The following is a 22262-nucleotide window of genomic DNA, read 5'->3' as shown; positions in this document are numbered from 1 at the left end:
CACGTGTTAATCTAGTTCCCTCATATTTGCTCCGTAATCCCTCCCAGCCCATGCCCCAAGTTGTTGACTATGTTTCTTTACTAATGTCATTGCCTCACCCTACCAAGTGTTCAGTTATAAAGTCTGGTTATAATGTTTAAACAAAAGTACCAGAAGACTCTGTAATTATTCAATCCTGCTCACAGTTGAATTTATTGAAAGATACAATGTGCAGCATTGAAGAGGAAATGTTCATTGTTTTAACCACAATCAGCTGCTGTACAGATGAAAGGAGGTTTGATGACAGAACAAGACTTAACTCACACTGCGGCTCATCTTGCTTCATTCTACATCTAAATAACCTGCAGTTGACACACTGAAACTGTTCCATATAATACCCCGACCTGAGGATCAGGAAGAGCTCTCCCAGTCTTCAGTCTTCAAATGAAACTTGATGTGTAACCTCCACTGCACTTTAATTTGAAATGCAGCCAAAATACAGTCGGGTTGAGAAAGCCTTTAATTCGTTTCACCACCTTAGGATGTACCAAAACATTTTGCAGTCAATAAAGCAGTTTTGTAAAGTAGAAAACGTGACAGCTAATTTGCCCGCAACAAGCTTCTACACTCAGCAATGTGATAATGACCAGATCAACCTTTTCCTTCCAATTGGCAAACTATCCAAGGCCCACATTTCGTGTTCTGTGAGTGGCCCGGCAGCTGGAGGCTGGATGTCATGATTCTTTCATTCCAATCTCAGTGTATTGACTCTGATTCACAGTAGAAGGTTGGCAGGGAGGCAAGCTGAACTCTCTCCTTCATGGAATGGACCCCTACCATAACATTGGCAGTTCCCTGTGAGCACAAACACAATGGCAGCTGGAACAGGAATTGAACCCACTGTGCATCATAAACAAGCTGTCCAACCAACTGAGCTGACTGACCACCATCCTGTTCAATTCTTGTCCCAGCTAAGGTCACCATGAACAAGCTGTTGACTCAACCTAGACCCTTATTTGAGGCATAGTGTCCTTTAGATTAAAGTCATCACCAGTCTTCTCTCCCTAATGGGAGAGCAGTCCTACGGTCCTCTGGATAATGATGACTTTACCATTTTTACCCATCACAGCCTGTACCTGACATTGTGTTTGTGCTCTCAGGGAACTGCCAATGTTATGGTAGGGGTCCATTCCATGAAGAAGAGAGAGTTCAGCTTGCCTCCCTGCCAACCTTCTACTGTGAATCAGAGTCAATACACTGAGATTGGAATGAAAGAATCATGACATCCAGCCTCCAGCTGCCGAGCCACTCACAGAACACGAAATGTGGGCCTTGGATAGTTTGTCAATTGGAAGGAAAAGGTTGATCTGGTCATTATCACATTGCTGAGTGTAGAAGCTTGTTGCAGGCATATTAGCTGTCACACTTTCTACTTTATAAAACTGCTTAATTGACTGCAAAATGTTTTGGTATATCCTAAGGTGGTGAAACGAATTAAAGGCTTTCTCAACCCGACTGTATTTTGGCTGCATTTCAAATTAAAGTGCAGTGGAGGTTACACATCAAGTTTCATTTGAAGACTGGAGACTGGGAGAGCTCTTCCTCATCCTCAGGTAGGGGTATTATATGGAACAGTTTCAGTGTGTCAACTGCAGGTTACTTAGATATAGAATGAAGCAAGATGATCCGCAGTGTGGGTTAAGTCTTGTTCTGCAATCAAGGCCAAAGGGGAAGACATAAACAGGTTCAAGGGGCCAAATGGTTCCTACATTCTTAAAACATTGATGAAGAAATGAAGAGTTGTATGTTAAAATCTGCAGTAAGTGGTGTAGATGGGAGCAGAAGGTTACAAAGGAACACAACCAAGTACCAGGAGATTCACTGTAAAGTTATATGAACATATGAATAAGGAACAAGAGTGGCCAGTTTGCCCTTCAAGCCTGCTCTGCCATTCAATAATAATGGTTGATCTGATTTCATAACTTTTCATAATATTCCTACATATCCCTGATAATCTGTCATGCCCTTCGTAATCAGGAATCTATCTCGCTCTGCCTTAAAAATATTTAAAGATCCTGCATCCACCGCCTTTTGTGGAAGGGAATTCCAAAGACTCTCAACCATCTAAGAAAAAATGTTTATCATATTTTCTTTAGCTTTAAAAAAAGTTTGTTATAACCCCTTGTTCTAGATTCTCCTACAAGAGGAAGCTTCCTTTCAATATCCACCCAGTAAAGTCCCCTCAGAATCTGATGTTATGAACGTGTAGAGGTGTACTGTATCTTTAAGAGAGTTGAAAAGCAAGCAGAACTACCTGACACAGTACCAAGTGTTCTGAACAAGGTAACAATGTAGCATTTGGTTGAACAGCTAGCAGTAGCTGGATTGCTATGAGACAAAAACAAATTTCAAATTCGGCCAATCAGTTTAAATTATGCCCCGAGATACCAAACTCCAATCAAATATGAATTTATTATTTTGATAATATTAAAACCAATGAAATGATCCAATGTTTTGGGGTAAGAATATCAGACAATTTGAACAGTTAGCCAGAGCGGCAAAGAGGACTGCCAAAAGACCAGCAGATACAGGCTGCTAGTTTCAGAGCTCTCTGAGAGGTACCCATCTGTGGAAGAAGTTTGTACAGCAGAACACAGAAACTGACCTGGAGAGAGAATCGACAGAGGAAAATCTACAGAGGAAACTCAGCAAAGCTGACTGGTTTTTGAAACATGATTATTTTTTCATAAAACGTAATCAGGAGTTTTAATCGGACTAGTATTGTAGAGGGGGAGGTAAACGATAGGTTTAAGAGAAAGGAGTTGTAAATAGTTGTTAGTTAATATTCTCTGTTAGACTTAAAGGATAAAGTTCTTAAATTTTTACTTTAAATCGTGACTTTGGGGGAATAGTTCTTTGCCTCTCTAATTTTAACAGATTACAACATGGAGTGAATCTTTTTTGTGTTGCTGATTTAAATTAGCAGAGGGGTTTACCCTGTGATAAACACTTATATGTCTCAATTAAGTCACCACTCATTCTTCAAAACTCCAGAGGATATAGGCCTAGTATGTCCAGCCTTTTCTCATAAGGCAGTCAATCATTCCAGGTATTAGTCTAGTAAATCTTCTCTGAGCTGCTTTAATATTTTACATCCTTCCATAAGTGCAGTGACTAGTACAGTGCACAATACTCCAGATGGATACCTACAGGTCATTCAACCCTCACCAAAGCTCCCCCATTGAATTATTGTCAGGCTGATCTCCACAACTTGATTCTTTTGCATTTGCACCGAATCCTTGGTAACCTTACCCAACAAATCAAATGATCTCAATTCTGAAAGTTCCTTTGGTGTCAGCACCCACACACTCTGTGTATGCTTGATTCTCAGAGCATGCTCAGATCTTACTAACAGAGACAGAAGAGAAATGAAATAGCAGAGAAATTAAACAAATACTGAAGGTGGAATCTTGTAGAGGCAAGAAAGATGCGGGCTATGGCAAAAAATATAAAAAATTATGATAGAAGTCCAGCAAGACCTGTCACGATATCAAGGTGTTTACAAAGGTGGCTGTAGAGATAATAGATAATCATCTTTGAAAAGTCTACTGATTCTGAAATGGTGCCTGCAGATTGGAGGGTTGCAAATATAACCACTCTGTTTAAGAAGGGATGGAGAGAGAAAATGAGGAACTTCAGCCTGTTAACCATCATCTATTGTAGGGAAACTGCTAGAATTATATTTAAGGGTGAAATGACAAGACACTTCGAAAGTAATGGTAGGATTGGACAGAGTCAGCATGGAGTTATAGAAGGGAAACCATATTTGACAATCGTGTTGGAATTTCCTGAAGATGTAGCGAGCAAACTAAATAAGGGGAAACTGGAAGATGTGATCAATTTCGATTTTAAAAAGGCTTTTGTTAAGATACCATGCAAGACACTGGTAAACAAGTTAGATCACCTGGGATTGAAAGGGATATACTGGCATGGATTGAGATCTGGTTAATTGAGAGAAAACAGAGTTGGAATAAATGTGCCATTTTCAGGTTGGCATGCTCTGACTAATGGGATACCGCAATGATCAGTGTTTGAACCCAGTTAATCATAATGTCAATATTTTGGATGCAGGGATTGATGTGATATTTCCAAGTTTGATTTGATTTATTATTGTCACATGTACTGAGATATAATGAAAAGTATTGTTTTGCATGCTATCCAGACTAATTATACCTTACATAAGTACATCAGGATAATAGAACAGAATATAGAATACAGCGTTACAGCTACAGAGAAGATGCAGAGAAAGATTAACTCTAATATTTGAGAGGGCAAAACTGAGGATACAGATGCTGGAGATTAGAGTTGAGAGTGTGGTGCTGGAAAAGCACAGTAGGTCAGGTATCATCCGAGGAGCAGGATAATCAATGTTTCGGGCAAAAGCCCTTCATCAGGAATGGACGATGAAGGCCTTTTGTCTGAAACATCGATTCTCCTGCTCCTCGGATGCTCCACACTCTTGACTCTAATATTTATGAGGTCTGTTCATAAGTCTGATAACAGTGGGGAAGAAGCTTTTCTTGAATCTGTTAGTACTTGCTTTCAAACTTGTGTATCTTCTGCCCGATGGAGTAAGGGGAGGTTAAAGATGTCAGGGAATGTTCCCGCTAGCTGGTCCGCACAGGTTCTGAGTGCATGGCCAGGAATTCAATGCAGGCCAGTTGCCTTCCATAGGTTCACCCTAAAGAAGGCCATTCTGATGTCTATGGCAGTGATGGTGGATACAGGAGCACCTGAGGCTGTTGGCGCAGGTGACATTATTTAACTGACCTTCTGTTCCACATGAGCTCATCGGGGAATGGTACATTATTGTTCGTGATTCTACTTGACTTTGTTTTGTAACCCGTTATACCGTGTAAGCCTATCACAGTCAATGTGTGTTCAGGTGATTAGTCTGGGACTCTCGTCTGATTTTGCCTCCTGGCATCCCTGATGGCTTTGCGAAAGTCGTACCTGGATTTCCTGTATAGGTCAGGGTCACCTGACTTGAACATCTCAGACCTGGATGAGGGAGTAAATCTCCCAGTTCATCCATGATTTTTGATTGGGGAACATTTGAATTAACTTCTTTGGCACCCAGTCCTATAAACACTTCCTGATGAAGCCCATGATGGTAATGGCATACTCACTTAGGTAGGCTGCTGAATTCTTGAAAATGGTGTTGAAGTAGAAGATCAGCCATGATCTCATTGAATGACAGAGCAGGCCTGAAGGACTGAAAGGCCCACTCCTATCTCTAGTATTCTTATTTTTATCCCATCCAAAGGATTTTCAACACTATAGCATAACCATACTGTACTGAAAAATTACCTCAGCCCAACAAGATTAGTGAGGGGACCCTATGCAATGCGAAAGGAAGAGTTTTTCTTTATTCTTTCAGGGAGATGTAGTATTACTGACTAGGCACACATTTATTGCTTAACTCTAAATTGCCATTGGGAAAGTGGTGGTGAGCTACCTTCTTAAACTACTGTAAGTGTACCCACAATGCTGTTAGGAAGGACATCTGATAGAATAGATTAAAAATTATCAAGTGCTTGGATAATTCAAGTCCCCTGAACTAAACTGTCATTACCCAATACATTGTTGCTGGCTGCTGAAGAGTGAGGCTAGGCCTCAGGCTTCAGTAGACTGAGAACTCCAACTTTCCCAACCAAACGGAAGCCGGTGTGGACGAACACAGAAGCACAAGAGACAGGAACCAGAGTGGAACATTTGGTCCATTGAACTGGATCCATCATTCATAGAATCCTACAGTGCAGATAGAGGTCATTCAGCCCATTGAGTCTGCACTGCCCCTCCAAAAAAATATCTCAACCAGACCCTGTCCCTGTAACGACCATTTTCCATAGCTAACCCAACTAGCCTGCACATCTCTGATAACTAGGGGTCAATTTAGCGTGGCCAATCCGCCTGACCTACACATCTTTGGACTGTGGGAGGAAATCAGATTATCCGGCTATGATCACATTGAAGGCAGATGTGGGACGAACGTGCAAACTCCATACAGAATCACCTAAGGCTTGAATTGAACCCAGGTCCCTGGTACTGTGGGGCTAACCATAATGCCACCCTCTATACAACCCAATACAATCAAAACCCAATAAATGATTCTTGTGGTTCAACTCCACCTTCCCACCCTCTCCCCAATCTTTTGATTCCTTGAGACATCAAAGGTCTGTCTCTCCTTTAAAATACTCAGTGATTGAACCTCCACAACCCTCTGTGATAGTGAATTCTGAAAATTAACAACAACAAATTGGTGAAAACATGACTCCTCATTTTTGTTCGAAATAATCAGGAGCTGATCCATTCAGTCAGAAGATGAAGGAGGGGAAGAAAGTGGGCTCTTTCATGCATTAACCCCACAGACACCAGAAGGGGAAGGGTAGATTTGTTCTTTAAATCTGCTGTTTTTAGTTCCCATGGTTAGGTTTGGAAAGGATTTGGAACAGCGCTTTCCCGGGTGAAAAGGGTTGTCAGAAGTTCTAGGCAGTGGACTATGCAATTTAGATGGATAGGTAGACAAAATTGCAACTTGCAGCCACTACCAACACTGGCCAGGGCATTGCTAGAGGGCATCAGTGAGCCTGATTTGCTTTGACCAATGGATTCCTGTACAGCAGTGTTTCTCAACCTTTCCGTATTCCATGCCCCCTTCTTATCCTTGAAATCATGCAACGCCCCCAAATCACCAAAGTCTGTTTTTGCACATATAACTGCAATACACTGCAGTGCTGAAAACGGAATACTTTTGTGAAATATGTTTTATATACAACAAAAAGTAAATGTTATAATTTATCCCTGTTCTTACTGTCCACCTACTTTTGGCTCACTCTGTATAAAATTTAGTCTGTGATAGCAAAATAGTCAATGCGATCCTTGTGGTTCAAGTTGTCTTGCTAAATCATATACATCTGGTTCAATTTTTGTCAAAAGCAATCTCAGGTCACCACGCTGAACTTTATCCATGTGATTGTGGGTCTTATTTTGCAATTAGCTTCGCTATATTGTATGATGCCACAAGGCTATCCACATTTGTGGCTCCCATCTTTGAAAAAGCAGTGGAAATCATTGGTCGCTGATTGAATTTATTCCTTAATGTTTGAAAATATGCCAAATCTTTGTGCATTTTGTCACTGTGTTTCTTTTCCAAATGTTTAATAAGATGGGAAGGCTTCATGGCCTTGTTGGAAAAACTTTGTTCACAGAGCAAGCACAGTGGTAACTGCTTATTAAATGGAGATCGAATAAAGCCATATCACAAATAGTCCATGCTATAGTGCCTGCACTTTTTCTTACTCGATGACGCCATTTTTACACTGTTGCTCGAATACCCTGATGGAATCATGGGTATTACCTTATTACAATAATTTTAAGCCGCTCAGACAAGTGGCAAAATTTGATTGGCTAATTAGCTGTAATGTGCATTCAGTTGAAAAGCTGTGTTTCGTCTTCCTAGAAGTGACACGAGTTAAGTGATATTGATCTCAGCAGTAGAATCAGTGTTATGCAACTATCCATCTGTACACAGCAATGTCCTTCAAGGACACGGCAGTCTTCCAAGTGATTGGTAAGCTCTCTACAAAGTCGTTCAGTGGCCCCTTGCCGCCCCCTTTGACTTCAACGCCCAATGAAGGAAGGCAAACGCCCCTCAGGGGGCGCTTCCGCCCTCATTGAGAAACACTGCTGTACAGTACCTGGATAGCCTAAGAGGCAATACATCATCAGTGGGAGTTGCCCAAACATTTCAGGGCATGTTAATAGGAGCTTGACAGCTTTCCTATAGAATGCAGTTAAAATAACAATCTTTACTTGGCATCAAGTCATACTGTTCCAAACACTTCATTAAACATAAAAGTGGCTGATGACGATGACACAGGCACTCTTGAGTATTTGTTTGTCTGGGAGTGGTTGTCTAGGTAACAGGGGCTTTAATTCTTGTAATGTAACAGGCTCCAAACCCTCAGTTTTATAAATGCTGTGCATATCTATATATAAGGAGGTTGTCATAAACAGTGAATTCTGGATGTAATCATAATGCAGCACAATGTACGTCATTGGGCTTTAAGGAAAAATTGCTGTTCAGATGCAAATGAACCATAGAAATAACAGGGACAAAAAGGAGGATAATTCAGTCATAGCATCACAGACATGTAGAGATGTACATCATGGAAACAGATCCTTCGGTCCAACTTGTCCATGCTGGCCAGAGTTCCTAAATTAATCTAGTCCCATTTGCCAGCATTTGGCCCATATCCCTCTAAATCCTTCCTATTCATGTACCCTTCCAGATGCCTTTTCACTGCTGCAATTGTACCAGCCTCCACCACATCATCTGGCAGCTCATGATCCAGAAGTTAACTGCTAATCTGTACCTTAACTCCATTAGAACATAGAACATAGAACAATACAACGCAGAACAGGCCCTTCGGCCCACGATGTTGTGCCGAACATTTGTCCTAGCTTAAACACCCATCCATGTACCTATCCAATTGCCGCTTAAAGGTCGCCAATGATTCTGACTCTGTCACTCCCACAGGCAGCGCATTCCATGCCCCCACCACTCTCTGGGTAAAGAACCTACCCCTGACATCCCCCCATACCTTCCACCCTTCACCTTAAATTTATGTTCCCTTATGTCTCCTGCCTTTTCTCCATACTCTTAGTAAGATTTACATAAGAAACAAAGTACCAATCTGTTTTCAAAGCTGCAATTGCTCCTGATCTTTTAAGGATAGATGTCCATGTTTATACTTCCAAATGCATGAAAAAGTGTCACTTTATCTCAGTTCTGAATGATCTAGTTCTGATTTTAAGATAATCTTAATGAATAAGATCATTTTACCTTTGTCTTATGAATGTTTAGTATAAGGTAAATGGTCTCATATACCTTGGTAAGGGCTCTGAGCTTGGCTTTTGAGTGTGCACAGATGGGAGTACATCTGCAGGCTGCAGTTCAGTGCTTAAGGCTCAGCCATCCCTGGATCTCACCGACAGGCAGTGGAGGTTGAACAGGTTCCTGTTTGTTCTGTCAGTCAGTTCCACTCCATGGGCAGCTTGCTGAGGGTGAGATCGGTGGAGTATTGTAACAAGGAAGGTCAAATAGAATGTTGGGGTGATGCCACAGCCTTGCTTGACACCAGTCCGCGTGGGAATCAAGTCTGTGGTGGATCTGTTGCTTAGGATTATGCTTTACCATGTCATCGTGGAGCAGGCACAGGATAGAGACAAATGTTTGAGGGGCAGCTGAAATGGAGGAGGATGCTCATTATCCCTTGGAGTTGACAATGTTGAATTGTCTGGTGAGACCAAAATCCATGCACTCCTCCTATAGTTCTAACTGAGTGAAGATCATATCCCTGTGTCCCTTAGTGAGTGGAATCAAATTGCAACTCTGGAACGATCTTTCTCAGCCACAGGGAGAAAATGCTCGAGGAGGATTCTTGTAATAACCTTCCTTATAACTGACAGCAGGGAAACTCCTCTGATGTTACTACATTTGTATCCGTCTCTTTTTTTTTAAAAGATGGTCACAATTATGGCATCTCTGATATCCCTGAGCACACTGCTCCTCCAGATAAGGAAAATGAGGTCACGTAATTGTGCTTATAGTATTCTTCGGGGGCTTAGTGGTATTACCACAAGACTGTTAATCCAGAGACCCAGGTAACGTTCTGGGGACCAGTTCAAATCTCACCATGACAGGTGGTGAAATTTGGATTCCATTAAAATCTCAAGATAAATCTCAACCATGAAAGCACAGTCAGTTATTGGAAAACATCTGCCTCCTCAGCTGATCTGGCCTACAGGAGACTCCAGACCCCAGTAATGTTATTGACTCATACCTATCCTCTGGGCAGTTAGGGATGGGTAGTAAAATGTTGGCCCATCCAATGATGCCCATATTCATTTGAGTAAACAAAAAGGTGTTTTGGCAGGGATTCCATCTGTTGAGTATGATGCTGAGGGATGTCTTCAAGGACATTGTATGGAAAATAAAGTCATTGTTATGGGAATCAACAAAGTGGTCTCCCTTGCAAATTTGTTTTTGATGAGTGCCTCTCCATTCTTGGCCAGCAATAGAGTGGGGACTTGGATGCATGAACTATTGGTAGTCATGACTCTGTTAAAGAAATCACACACTTCATTGTTGGCTGTTAACTGCTGAAAGTCCTGTGCTTTCTCCATTCATCATCTGATCTTTACATTAGGACTTCTTTTTTGCAATCAAGTCATAGCGATGTACAGCACAGAAACATACCCTTTGGTCCAACTTGTCCATGCTGACCAGATATCCTAACCTAATCTAGTCCCATTTGCCATCACTTGGCCCATATCCCTCTGAACCCTTCCTATTCATTTACCCATCCAGATGCCTTTTAAATGTTGTAGTGCTAATCACTCATGTAGTTGACAAAGTTGAATTATTTTGTGAGGTCAAAATCCTTGCATTTCTCTTATAGTTGTAGCACAGTGAAGGTCATGTCCCTGTGTCCTTTAGAGGGTGGAATCAGATTGCAACTCTGGAAGGATGTCTCAGCCACAACCTCCACCACTGCCTCTGGCAGCTCATTCTATAAATGCACCACCCTCTGTATGAAAACAAATTGCCCCTTAAGTCCCTTTTAAATCTTTCCCCTCTCACCTTAAACCTATTCCCTCCAGTTCTGGACTGCCCCACCCCAAAAAAACCTTGTCTATTTATGCTATCCTTCCCCTCATGATTTTATAAACCTCTATAAGGTCACCCCTCAGCCTCCCACATTCCAGGGAAAACATCCCAGCCTATTCAGCCTCTCCCTGAAGCTCAAACCCTCCAACTCTGGCAACATCCTTGGAAATCTTTTCTGAACCCTTTCAAGTTTCACAACATCCTTCCAATTGGAGGGAGACCAGAATTGCACACAATATTCCAAAACTGGCCTAACCAATGTCCTGTACAGCTACAACATGACCTCTAACTCCTGTACTCTATGCTCTGACCGATAAAGGAAAGCATACAAAACGCCTTGTTCACTATCCTATCGATCTGAGACTCCACTTTCAAGGAACTTCAGCTTTCAATCATCTGCAGAGTTGCTTTACTGTTCTCAAGTTGAGTTGCTGTTTCTTATTCAGAAATGCCTTGCACTTGCAACTTATGAGATCCTGGATGTCTTCTTGAAACAGTCTCGGTATTTCCTGGCCAAATAACTGGTGCTCGAGAGTAGACCAGGTACTGTGGGCATTCTGCATCTCTAGGTCACCAGACTGGCAGTGAATCTCTGATTAATAAGGTCACTCTCATTAGGCCCTCAGCATTGATTTTCCTGTGACATTGTTTCTACGGCAATCATTGTTTTGGGGCAATATTGATGTTGAGGACAGAGGGAATTAGACTTTGGTCTGACAAGAAGTTGTCAGCAACAGGTGATACACAAATCCTTGCAACTCTCTCAGTGCGTGAAGTGAGCAGGAGTAAGACTTGACTTTCATTCAGAACATTGAAACACAGAAAATAGAAGCAGGAGTTTGGACCTTCAAGTCTGCTCTGGCATCATGGCTGATCATTCAACTCAGTCCCCTGTTCCCTGTACCCTTTGAACCTTATAGCCCCATGACCTATATCTAACTCCTTGAAAACATTCAATGTTTTGGCCTCAACTGCTTTCTGAGGCAGAGAGTTCCACTGACTCCCCACTTTGTGTGAAGAAATTTCTCATCTCCGTCCAACTGGCCTTCCTTATAGCCTATTTCTTCATGTTAGAAGTATATAGGTTTCCATGAGGTCCCCTCCCTCATTCTTCTAAACTCCAGTGAATATAGTCCAACTGATCCAATCCCTTTTCATTTGTCAGTCCTGTCACCCCAGGAATCAGTCTGGTAAACCTTTGCTGCACTCTGTCCATAGGGAGAGTGCCCTTCCACAGATAAAGAAACCAAAACAGCTCACAATACTCCAGAGTGGCCTCACTCACCAAGGCCCTGTGTACTGTAATTGCAGCAAGCCATCCCTGCTCCTGTACTCGAATCCTCTCGCTATGAAGGCCTACATATTAGTTGCCTCTTTCACCATCTGCTGCACCTGCAATGCTCAATTTCAGCACCTAGCCTACAATTAGAGACAGATCTTGGTGTAACTTCCCTTCCCTACGTTATCACCCTTCAGATAATAATCTGCCTTCCTCTTTTTGCTACCCAAGTCGATAATTTACCGACATTATACTTCATCTGTCCACTTGCTTTACTTGTCAAGTTTTAGATTATTATAAGGCTGAGATCTAGGCAATTTGTCCGGAGTAGTTTGCTTTTGTTGTTGGATTTCCTAACCCCTCCCCCATCAGATCTGTCCAGAGGTCTCTGTCCTTTCCAACACTGGCAGTGAAGTCAGCAAGAAGTATCACCTTGAGGCTGAAGTTGATAATGAGGAGCAGTTTACCAGCTGCTAGGACTTAGAGTTATCGAGTCACAGAAATGTACAGCTTGGAAACAGACCCTTCCGTCCAACCTGTCCAAGCCGACCAGATATCCCAACCCAATCTAGTCCCACCTGCCAGCACCCGGCCCATATCCATCCAAACCCTTCCTATTCATATACTCATCCAAATGCCTTTTAAATGTTGCAATTGTACCAGCCTCCACCACTTCTTCTGGCAGCTCATTCCATACACGTACCACCTTCTGTGTGAAAAAGTTGCCCCTTAGGTCTCTTTTATATCTTTCTCCTCTCTAAACCTATGCCCTCTAGTTCTGGACTCCCCCACCCCAGGGAAAAGACTTTGTCTATTTATCCTATCCATGCCCCTCATCATTTTGTAAACTTCTATAAGGTCACCCCTTGAGAGATGCTGCTCAAGGTTGGCATAAAATTCCTCTTTGGATTCATCTGTAGCATCCTGTGATGGGTGTGCACACTGAACTGGAGTCCATTGATTCTGTGCAAGGGTAAGAGAAGGGTCATGAGGCATTCATTTATCTAGGGGAGTCTCTGAGATGGTCAACTAGTTTGTTTTAATGACAAAGCCAATCCGATAGAGACCGTAGGTTTTGTAAATAGAAGGTGTAACTGCCACCATGTACCTTGAGCTGGTATTCCCCTGGCCTGCTGTGTAGTGATTCAATGTTGAAATGCTTGAACTCCAAGGTAACAATGACAGAACACTATTTTGATCTGACACTATTGAGGTTGTCTATGATCTTCCAGGTTCCGAATTTGATTTTGAGGAATGGAAGCCATGTGTACATGAATTCCTTTAACATAGGGTGGCTGCTGCTCACCAACTTTAACGTGGGCCTGATGTAGCAATGTCTTAGTCCAGTGGCAAGAATTGCTATGGTACCTGCAGATACATTGCTGTATGGATCCAGGGATATATGAACACAGACGTTCCTACACTCCTCAACACTGTCCAAACAACATCAGTGTTTTCAGTCCTGGAAAAACCATTATTGTAAATATCCTCTCAGTCCTTGAATCCTTTTCACCGGCTCCAGTTTGAGTGATTCAGTGGCAGCTTTTTCTCATTGCTCCAGGCTAGTTTCTGTCATATTTTATACAATGCTATAGACTGAATGTCCAGAACTATAACCATTGGGCACAGTCTGAAGACTGAGAAGGCAGAGGGAAGGGGGACCATAGCCGGGGTAAGGAGGAAGGAATTGGGAACCAGAGCTACTTCTCTTGCTCGGTTAGACCTAATGCGTCTGTCTTGTGAATCTGTGGTTCCATCACTCCAACCATTGGAAGCCTCAGTGGAAGCAGAATGTAATTGGCAGGATTAATTGATCCCTTAAACAGTGGATTGGATCTATGCTCTGCAGTTCCGCTACATCCAGTCATAAATGATGGTGGACAATTAAATAATGAATAGGAGATGGAAGCTCCACAAATATCTCCATCTCAATGATGGGGGTTGGGGGCAGCACATTATTACAAAAGAACAAGCTGAAGCATTTGCATCCATCTTCAGCCAGAGGTGCTGAGTGGATGATTCATCTGGGCCTCCTCCAGAGGTCCCTGGCATCACAGATGCCAGTTTTCAACCAATTCAATTCACTGTGTGTGATATCAAGAATTGGCTAAAGACATTGCAAAGGCTATGGACCCTGATAACATTCTGGCAAAAGTAATGAAGTCTTATGTTCTAGAACTAGCAGTGTCCCTCACCAAGCTATTCCAGTGTAGTTATAACATTGGCAACTAACCAACAATGTGGAAAATTACCCAGGAATGTCCAATCCACAAAATGCAGGACATATTCAAACCTGCCAATTACAACCCATCAGACTACTCTCAAACATCGACAAAGTGAAGGAAGAGGTTCTCATCAGTGTTATCAAGTGGCACATGCAAAGGAATAACCTATTCACTGACATTCTGTTTGGGCTCCTTAGCTTCTTGCCTCAGTATAGTTTAGTCCAAATATGGACAAAAGAACTCAACTCCTGAGGTGAGGTGAGGGTAACTGCCCTTGGCATCAATACCACATTCAACAGAGTGGACAAAGCAGCCCTAACAAAACTGGAGTTAATACAAATCAGTGGGGAGAGTCTCCGCTGTATGGAATCATACCTAGCACAAAGGAAGATGGTTATGGTTGTTGGAGGCCAGTCATCTCAGTTCTGGGACATCACTACATGAGTTCCTCAGATAGGGATGGAGGCCCAACCATCTTCAACTACTTCATTAATGAGCTTCTCTATCAGAAGGTCACAATTCAGGAGTGTGATGGAATACAGGGGAACCTCAATTATCCGGCATTCGATTAACTGAATTTTGGATTATCTGAAGAAGATTGCAGGGTCCTGATGCATGGCTAACTATGTTCTCTGGAATCGATTATCCGGCATTCAATTAACTGAACGGAATACTCGCCTCCCGTGTCCTTCAGATCATTGAGGTTCCTCTGTAATCTTTACTTGCTTGGATGAGTGCAGCTCCATCAACGATGAAGAAGCTCGACACCATCAAGTCAAAGCAGTCCTCTTGATTGGCACCCTCCACTTTAACACTCATCCCTTTCACCTTGAAGATACAGTGGCAGCAGTGTGTAAACAAGAACAAGATGCACTGCAGTAAGTTACCAAGACTCCTTTGACAGCACCTTATAAACCTATTACCTTTATTACGTTGAAGGGTGATGGCAACAAATGGTTGGATCACCACCACCTGCAGGTTCCCCTCCAAGTCACACACCATCTGACACCGACCCTTCACTGTCATTGAGTCAAAATCCTGGAACCCCCTTCCTCGCAGCACTTGTGTGTTTTTACACTCCACAGTCTGCAGCAATTCAAGAAGACCATTCAGCACCACCTTTTCCAGGGCAATTATAGATGGGCAATAAATGCTGGTCTCGCCAGTAATGTCCACATCCCATGAACTAATCAAAAGTAAGGAGCCTTGGTGAACAATTGATTAGATTAGATTAGATTAGATTAGATTAGATTAGATTAGATTACAGTGTGGAAACAGGCCCTTCAGCCCAACAAGTCCACACCGACCCGCCGAAGCAAAACCCACCCATACCCCTACATTTACCCCTTACCTAACACTACGGGCAATTTAGTATGGCCAATTCACCTGACCCTGCACATCTTTGAACTGTGGGAGGAAACTGGAGCACCCGGAGGAAACCCATGCAGACACGGGGAGAACGTGCAAACTCCACACAGTCAGTCGCCTGAGGCGGGAATTGAACCTGGGTCTCTGGCGCTGTGAGGCAGCAGTGCTAACCACTGTGCTACCGTGCCGCCCACATTTTTTTTGCTGCATTTGCTGCTTTTTTTTTATACAGCACGCATGTTGTCCACGCTTTTATGCGCTAAAAACTCTAAAAGGAAAAAGGGACACAGACTTTGGTTTGCAGTTCAATTTGAATTTGCGAACAACATCTTCCTTATTAAAAACACTATGTGAGCATTTCCAAATTCCCACAGTATTTACCCTTTATCTAACTCTATCTGTCTGAGGAAGGATATTAACAACTCACCTGTTTGAGTTGGGCCATTAGAATCTCCTTCCTCTCTGATGTTGGCTGGCTCTCTTCCATGAAGAGGGATCTCAGAGGTCTTCTTTCTCTCTCCCAGGTGGTCATAACCCCATTGCTGGGCCAGGTGGAATCTTCACTGAGGGTGTGGCTTCCAGGTGTGTGTTCTTACTGCCCTTGCACTAGACCTTCCAGAATGTTCTGTGGCCTTTGGTCAATGGGTCATAAGCTGGGTTCAAAGCATCCATGGGTTTGTACCAACACTCTTGCACCAGGGAGGTGTAAAGTGCATGACTTCAGGCACTGGCTACAGGTCAAGATGCCTGAAAGTCTGATTGATACTTCACCAATAGACAACCCTCAGACTGGTTGTGCCTGGTTTCTCCTGAACCTATATGATCTCTTTGACCTAGGTTTCCACTGTTCCCTATAATTGATAATTGCTGGCTGGTGTTTCATTTAGTTTGGCCAATTTTCTGTCAGGCTTGATTTCTCCACCTGTGGATCAATCTACAATATCCAATTTAGGGTCTTTGTCATATCACACATATATTCATAATTTGTTTTTACAATTTGTCCCTATATCGCTGGCAAGTTTTGTTCATATTCCCTTTTTCCAGTTTTTACATTTCCTTGTGTTCTTTCTTGTTTTGCACAATTCTCTCAATTTTCTTGGTAGTTATGTTAGACACTTCCTTTACCTTTATGCTGTGTCTAACAACATTTGTTGATAACGAGATATAAAAGTTTATTCTTTCTGGTTATGTGCAAGTATTGTGTTGTATTAACTGCTTCCTTGACTACCTCTTAATGGTTTTTTGCAGGTTTATTTGTTACCAAGCACAGTCCAATTTTACACAATCAGCTTAATCTTACTTATCGTTCGGCTTTGCTTTTTGTCAGATTTTTCACCTTTGCAAATTTAATATCAATTATGTTTGTATTGCAAGAAAGTCCCTTCGTGTGAGGTTATTAATTAATTCAAGTTCAATACTCATAACTAAATCTGATATGGCTTGTTCCCTCCTCAATTATGTTTCAGAACTCTCCTGGATATGTGAGAAATTCATTGCCTTTATGCCTTGAGCCAGTGTCATTGAATCACAACTCCTGATTTATCTCATCTCTTGTTTGATGCCTTCTGTCTATTTTCTTTCCAGTCCTACAGATGTTGGTTTTTTGCTCCATCCAGATTTCAAGGATCTTGACCTTCTTCCACTTGTTATTTGTCAACTCTTGAGTCCAGATTGTGAATGCTGATTGGCTACTCAAGCATGTTGGTGGCAAAAGGTGTGATGCTGGAAAAGCACAGTTGATCAGGCAACACTCGAGGAGCAGGAGAGTCGATGTCTCAAGCATAAGCTCTTCGTCAGGAATATGGGAGGGAGGTATGGGGGGAAAGGGGGCTGAGAGATACATGGGAGGGGGATTGTGGTTGGGGCGAAGGTTGCTGGGAATGCAATAGATAGATGAAAGTGGGGTTGAAGGTGAGGAGAGGAGGGTGGAACAGATAGGTGGGAAGGAAAATGGACAGGACAGTTCAAGAGGGTGATGCCGAGTTGGAGGGTTAGATCTGGGATAAGGTGGGGGGAGGGGAGATGAGGAAACTGGTGAAATCGACATTGATTCCATGTAGTTGGACAGTCCCAAGGCAGAGGATAAGGTGTTCTTCCTCCAGTCGTCAGGGGGCAAAGATTTGGTGGTGGAAGAGCCCAGGACTTGCATGTCCTTGGTGGAGTGGGAAGGGCAGTTGAAGTGGTTGTTGGTGGGAAGCAGTGTGACAGTTGAGTTTATTCCTGTCCTCTGTTGAGGCTTTCTGAATAGTTCCTCTGTGTGAGTCACTGGCTGATCTTTTTTTGAAAAAAAGGGAGCACTTATCCACATTACTGTAGCTAAAATTTGCTAACTCAGGAACAGAACCTGGTACCTCCTTTTTTCTGTTCCTTGTTCCTACCCTTACCCTCTACCTTATCCTATTTTTAGTTCTGTCCTATGCTATGACTCTTTGCTCTTCACTGCAACTACTCAGAAAGGCAAAAAGTTACCTGGTATAGCAGTTGAATAAATGCTCAATCTGTCCAGCACTTAAAGGAAAAGGCTGCAATGTTTAAAAAATGACAGAGAAAGCCAGATAGATCTGAATGAGCGAGTTACAAATAAATATGAATATAAACACAGTACTGTACATTCAAAATTGATTTTTTTCCTTATATGCATGATACAGAAGCTGATAAATCTAGTTTAAAAGGAAAACTGAATCCTAGGCTTTATAAATAAAGGCACAGAATCGTTCAAGGCCATGAAACAATTCTAAAATTGACATAATAAGCAGACTCCTTTAAAAGATCCTTTGAACAAACGTCTCTGCTCACAACCTCATATTCAACCTCAGCCATAAGTGTCAAAAGCTGTTACCAACTTCAGAATCTTAATCCTATGCATGCAGTGAAAAACCCTTCAAAGAGATGATCGGTTTTTACAAGGTCTTGTCAATCAAACAAAGCTTTTTCTCTCATGTGCAGCTTGGACATCGCTTGCTCTGATCTAACTGCATTCTTGGAACTCAGTTCACTTATAAAATGCATTTATAATGAAACCATCTGGCAACTGCATCAACAAATATCAGCTGAACAGGGAAGCAAAGATGTTATAGTGAACCTTGACAAGTCATTGTTTAGGTATGAACTGGTGTATTGTGTCTAATTCTGTGCACTTCACTTTAGCATATTTTGGCCTTGAATAGAGCACAGAGGAGACTTACTGGACTGCTCCCAGGGACAGTTATATAGGGAAAGCTGGGGAAGCTGGGATTGTTCTTCCTGGATCCAATATGATTATTTTTCTGAACTTTTCCAAATAAAATCATATTGGACTCAAAATATTATCTCTGTTTCTCTCTCCAACTGGTACTGACCTGCTGAGATACCTGAGCACTTTCTGTTTTTATTTCAGATTTCCTGCATCTGCAATATTTGACTTTAAGTTTTCTTTTTTGATCAGAGAAGGCTAGGACATACAACAAAGAATATAGAACAGTACAGCACGGGAGCAGGCGCTTTGGCCCAGCATGTCAGTGCCGGACATGATACCATTCTAAACTAATCCCATCTGCCTGTACATGGGCTATATTTCTCTACTTCCTGCCTGTTCATGTCTCTGTCTAACTGCTTCTTCAATATTGCAGTCATATCTGCTTCCACCACTTCCCCTGGCAATGCATTCCAGGCATCTACCACTCTCTCTATTAAAAACTTATCTTGCATATCTTTAAACTTTCACCTCCTCACTTTAATCCCCCCCCCCCCCCCATCCAGTATCTGACATTTCAACCCTGAGAAAAATATTCTGACTATCCACTTCCCTACATTACCGACATGTTGGAAATGTAAAAAGAAACAAACACTTTCTGAGCTTCTGAAAACTTTTTGTGTCCCCAAAAGAGCACAAAGTGCCTTCTATTGATCATCCAGCTGTTGGACCTATTTTCACCGATCTCCCACCTCAAACCATCCAGGCCAATCCAACATCGCTTTACCTAGTTCCGGGATATGTTTAATCAACAAATATATTCAAAGAAAGAAGTGGACTCCTATTTGTTGGTACATTTACGGCTTCAGTGTCCTGGACGTTAACTTGGAGAGTCCAGGTCAACATCAGCATTGACTACCCTAGTAGAGTCGATGGGGAATCTGGTCGGTGGGAAAGGATGGAGTCACTGTTTAACCTGGGGGTTGGGGGGGGGGGGGGTGTAACAGGAGAAGACAGCTCTAAGGAAGTGGGGAATTAGGAACAGATTGTGAGCCCTGCACTCAAGAAACAGATGTGGTTCCCTAATATTCACGCACCACGATACACAGCAGTCAAACTGAGAAAGGAATTGGACGATGTGAGCCAATCAGTGGGCACATCCTGCTGGTGAGAACTGAGTTTTACTCGGTGACATACAGAAAGGTTCTGCAGCTCTGCACATCACAGCCCCAAGTCCAACCTCCAGCTAACGGCCATCTGCAGCCAGTCCTGCTCGAAGGAGGGACTGAGAAAATACATTCTATGGTGAGTGTTTGCATGTGTTCAATTCATCCCACCGTTTGGTTCCGAGGCAGGAGACATTGTTTTGTTTTGTTTTTCGGCGACAGGAAGGGAATTTTGCATTATCCATTTGTCAATTAAATGAATCCTGAAAAGATTAACAGCGTTCATAGCTCAGTGAGGTCGGATCTGCAGGATGGGTTTGACAGGAATGAGACAGCTCAGAGGATTCGCTCTCCCATTGTCTCCGCTGGAAACACTTGTCCCTTCCTTCATTCAGAGGCGGACATGGCTTCTGGGCTCAGCCGCTTGCATGTGGTTTCCTATCACCGGATTATTCCCCCCTGGTTTTCACCGTTAGCTCCAGTTTTACTGATGTGGGGGGAGGTGCACTAATGTGTTGGTGCTGTTTCCTGTCGGTGTTAGAGATGTTAAAGGGGCTCCCATTAATGCAACTGATACACAGAGCGATCCTGGAACCACAACCATCAGACAGAGCAGAAAGACAGGTCCAGACCCTGCTCCCCTGCCCCTTCCCATTCAACCTCTTCACCATCGAACCTCCTGCTCCCCGGATGTTGCCTGACCTGCTGTGCTTTTCCAGCACCACACTAATCTTCACTCCCATTGAGCCCCTCTCCTTCTCCCCTGAATCCGTTGCCCTCTTCACCTTGCTCTCTCCCCTTTGCCCTATCCCCCGAACCCCTTGCACTCTCCCTCTCCCCATGAACCCCTTGCCCTCTTTCCCTTGCTCTCTTCCCTTTGTCCTCTTCCCCCTTGAACCTCTTGCCCTCTCCTGCTGTGCCCCTGGCCTCTTGGTCAACACAAGCTCCTGATCTCCGAAGAGGAGTTGTCCAGACTGACCAGAGCTACAGGCAGCTGTGTCAGCAAACAGTTGTGTGTGGGTGGGGGGGGGGGGGGGGGAAACACAACCCTGCAGAGAATACCCTGTAACGATACTCTGTAACGATGTTTGAAGAGGGGGTGAATATCCTGTAACGACACTGTAATGATGTTGGAGGAGGGGGGGGGGGGGTTGAATACCCTGTAATGACACTCTGTAATGATATTTGGGGAGAGGGTGGATGAATACCTTGTAACAACACTCTGTAATGATGTTTGGGGAGGGGGTGGGTGAATACCTTGTAACGACACTCTGTAATGATGTTTGGGGAGGGGGTGGGTGAATACCTTGTAACGACACTCTGTAATGATGTTTGGGGAGGGGGTGGGTGAATACCCTGTAACGACACTCTGTAATGATGTTTGGGGAGGGGGTGGGTGAATACCTTGTAACGACACTCTAATGATGTTTGGGGAGGGGGTGGGTGAATACCCTGTAACGACACTCTGTAATGATGTTTGGGGAGGGGGTGGGTGAATACCCTGTAACGACACTCTGTAATGATGTTTGAAAATGTAATCTCCATGATGTTCACAGTGAAGTGAGCCTGTCCCAGCCACATACCCGGGGGGTGGGTTTTAGTGATCTCACTGAGAGCTGTATAGCCACAATTCAGGCTGAGAGCACAGGAAATCAACCCCATCATCCTGGGGGAGGGAGGGGGGCTGAAGGATTTCTGAATGCTGGCTGAGGACAGGCCTGGGCTCTGTTATGATGATTCCCATGGTTAAACAGCCTGTCAACATCGAATACAGTGAATGCTTGTGTGAGGAACAGTAGCTCAGGATCAGCAGCCCTGATCCTGTGAAAATAAAAGTTTTCAGCAGAAAAAGGAAGTTGAACAATGCACTGCACCCCCCTCCCCCCCCCCCCCCCCCCCGGCAGCTGCAGAGCTCCCTGTTGGGCTCAGAGTCCCAGTGGAACATTGTTATAGGTTACAGTCCAACCAGAAATCAGCACCTCTCCTGGATCCAATCCAGCAGCATCTTTGAACCATCCACATTGTTTAATCTGGTGCTTGGTTCCCTTAGAGGTAAATGAAGCAGCTTCAACCCTAGCACAGGAAGTCACTGAACACCATCACAATACTATAACAGCCACCTGCCAGCATATTGTCGCTGGGCCGTGGGTGGGGGATGTGACCCTTGGCCAGTCAGTCAATCTCCCCCGCACCGTTCTGCTACCTGGCTTCTGTCTCAGTCTCTGTTGTAACCTGAGGCTGGGAGGTAGGAGGCTCACTCCATGCTCTCCTCCTCCAATAGACCTGGAAGGGTTTTTACATACAAAGTGATGATGTATTGTTTGTGCCATCTGTCCCC

At 43.3% G+C, this 22262-nt stretch overlaps 1 protein-coding gene across 1 annotated transcript in view; it reads left to right on the top strand.

Moving 5' to 3' along the window:
- The first annotated feature begins 19878 nt into the window (after positions 1-19878).
- The window catches only part of limd2 (LIM domain containing 2), a 75835-nt gene continuing 73451 nt past the window's right edge, over positions 19879-22262 (top strand). The window contains exon 1 of the mRNA XM_043675369.2: positions 19879-20063. Within this exon, the coding sequence (XP_043531304.1) occupies positions 20061-20063 (3 nt within the window). The 5' untranslated portion in view covers positions 19879-20060. The remainder of the gene's footprint in view (positions 20064-22262) is intronic.

The sequence above is a fragment of the Chiloscyllium plagiosum genome, unplaced genomic scaffold, assembly GCF_037043375.1.
Source record: "Chiloscyllium plagiosum isolate Xiang-an unplaced genomic scaffold, Cpla_swu_hap1 HiC_scaffold_32, whole genome shotgun sequence".
Lineage (NCBI taxonomy): Eukaryota > Metazoa > Chordata > Chondrichthyes > Orectolobiformes > Hemiscylliidae > Chiloscyllium > Chiloscyllium plagiosum.
Note: the sequence above shows the minus strand (reverse complement) of the source record. Positions and strands in the feature narration are given on the sequence as shown.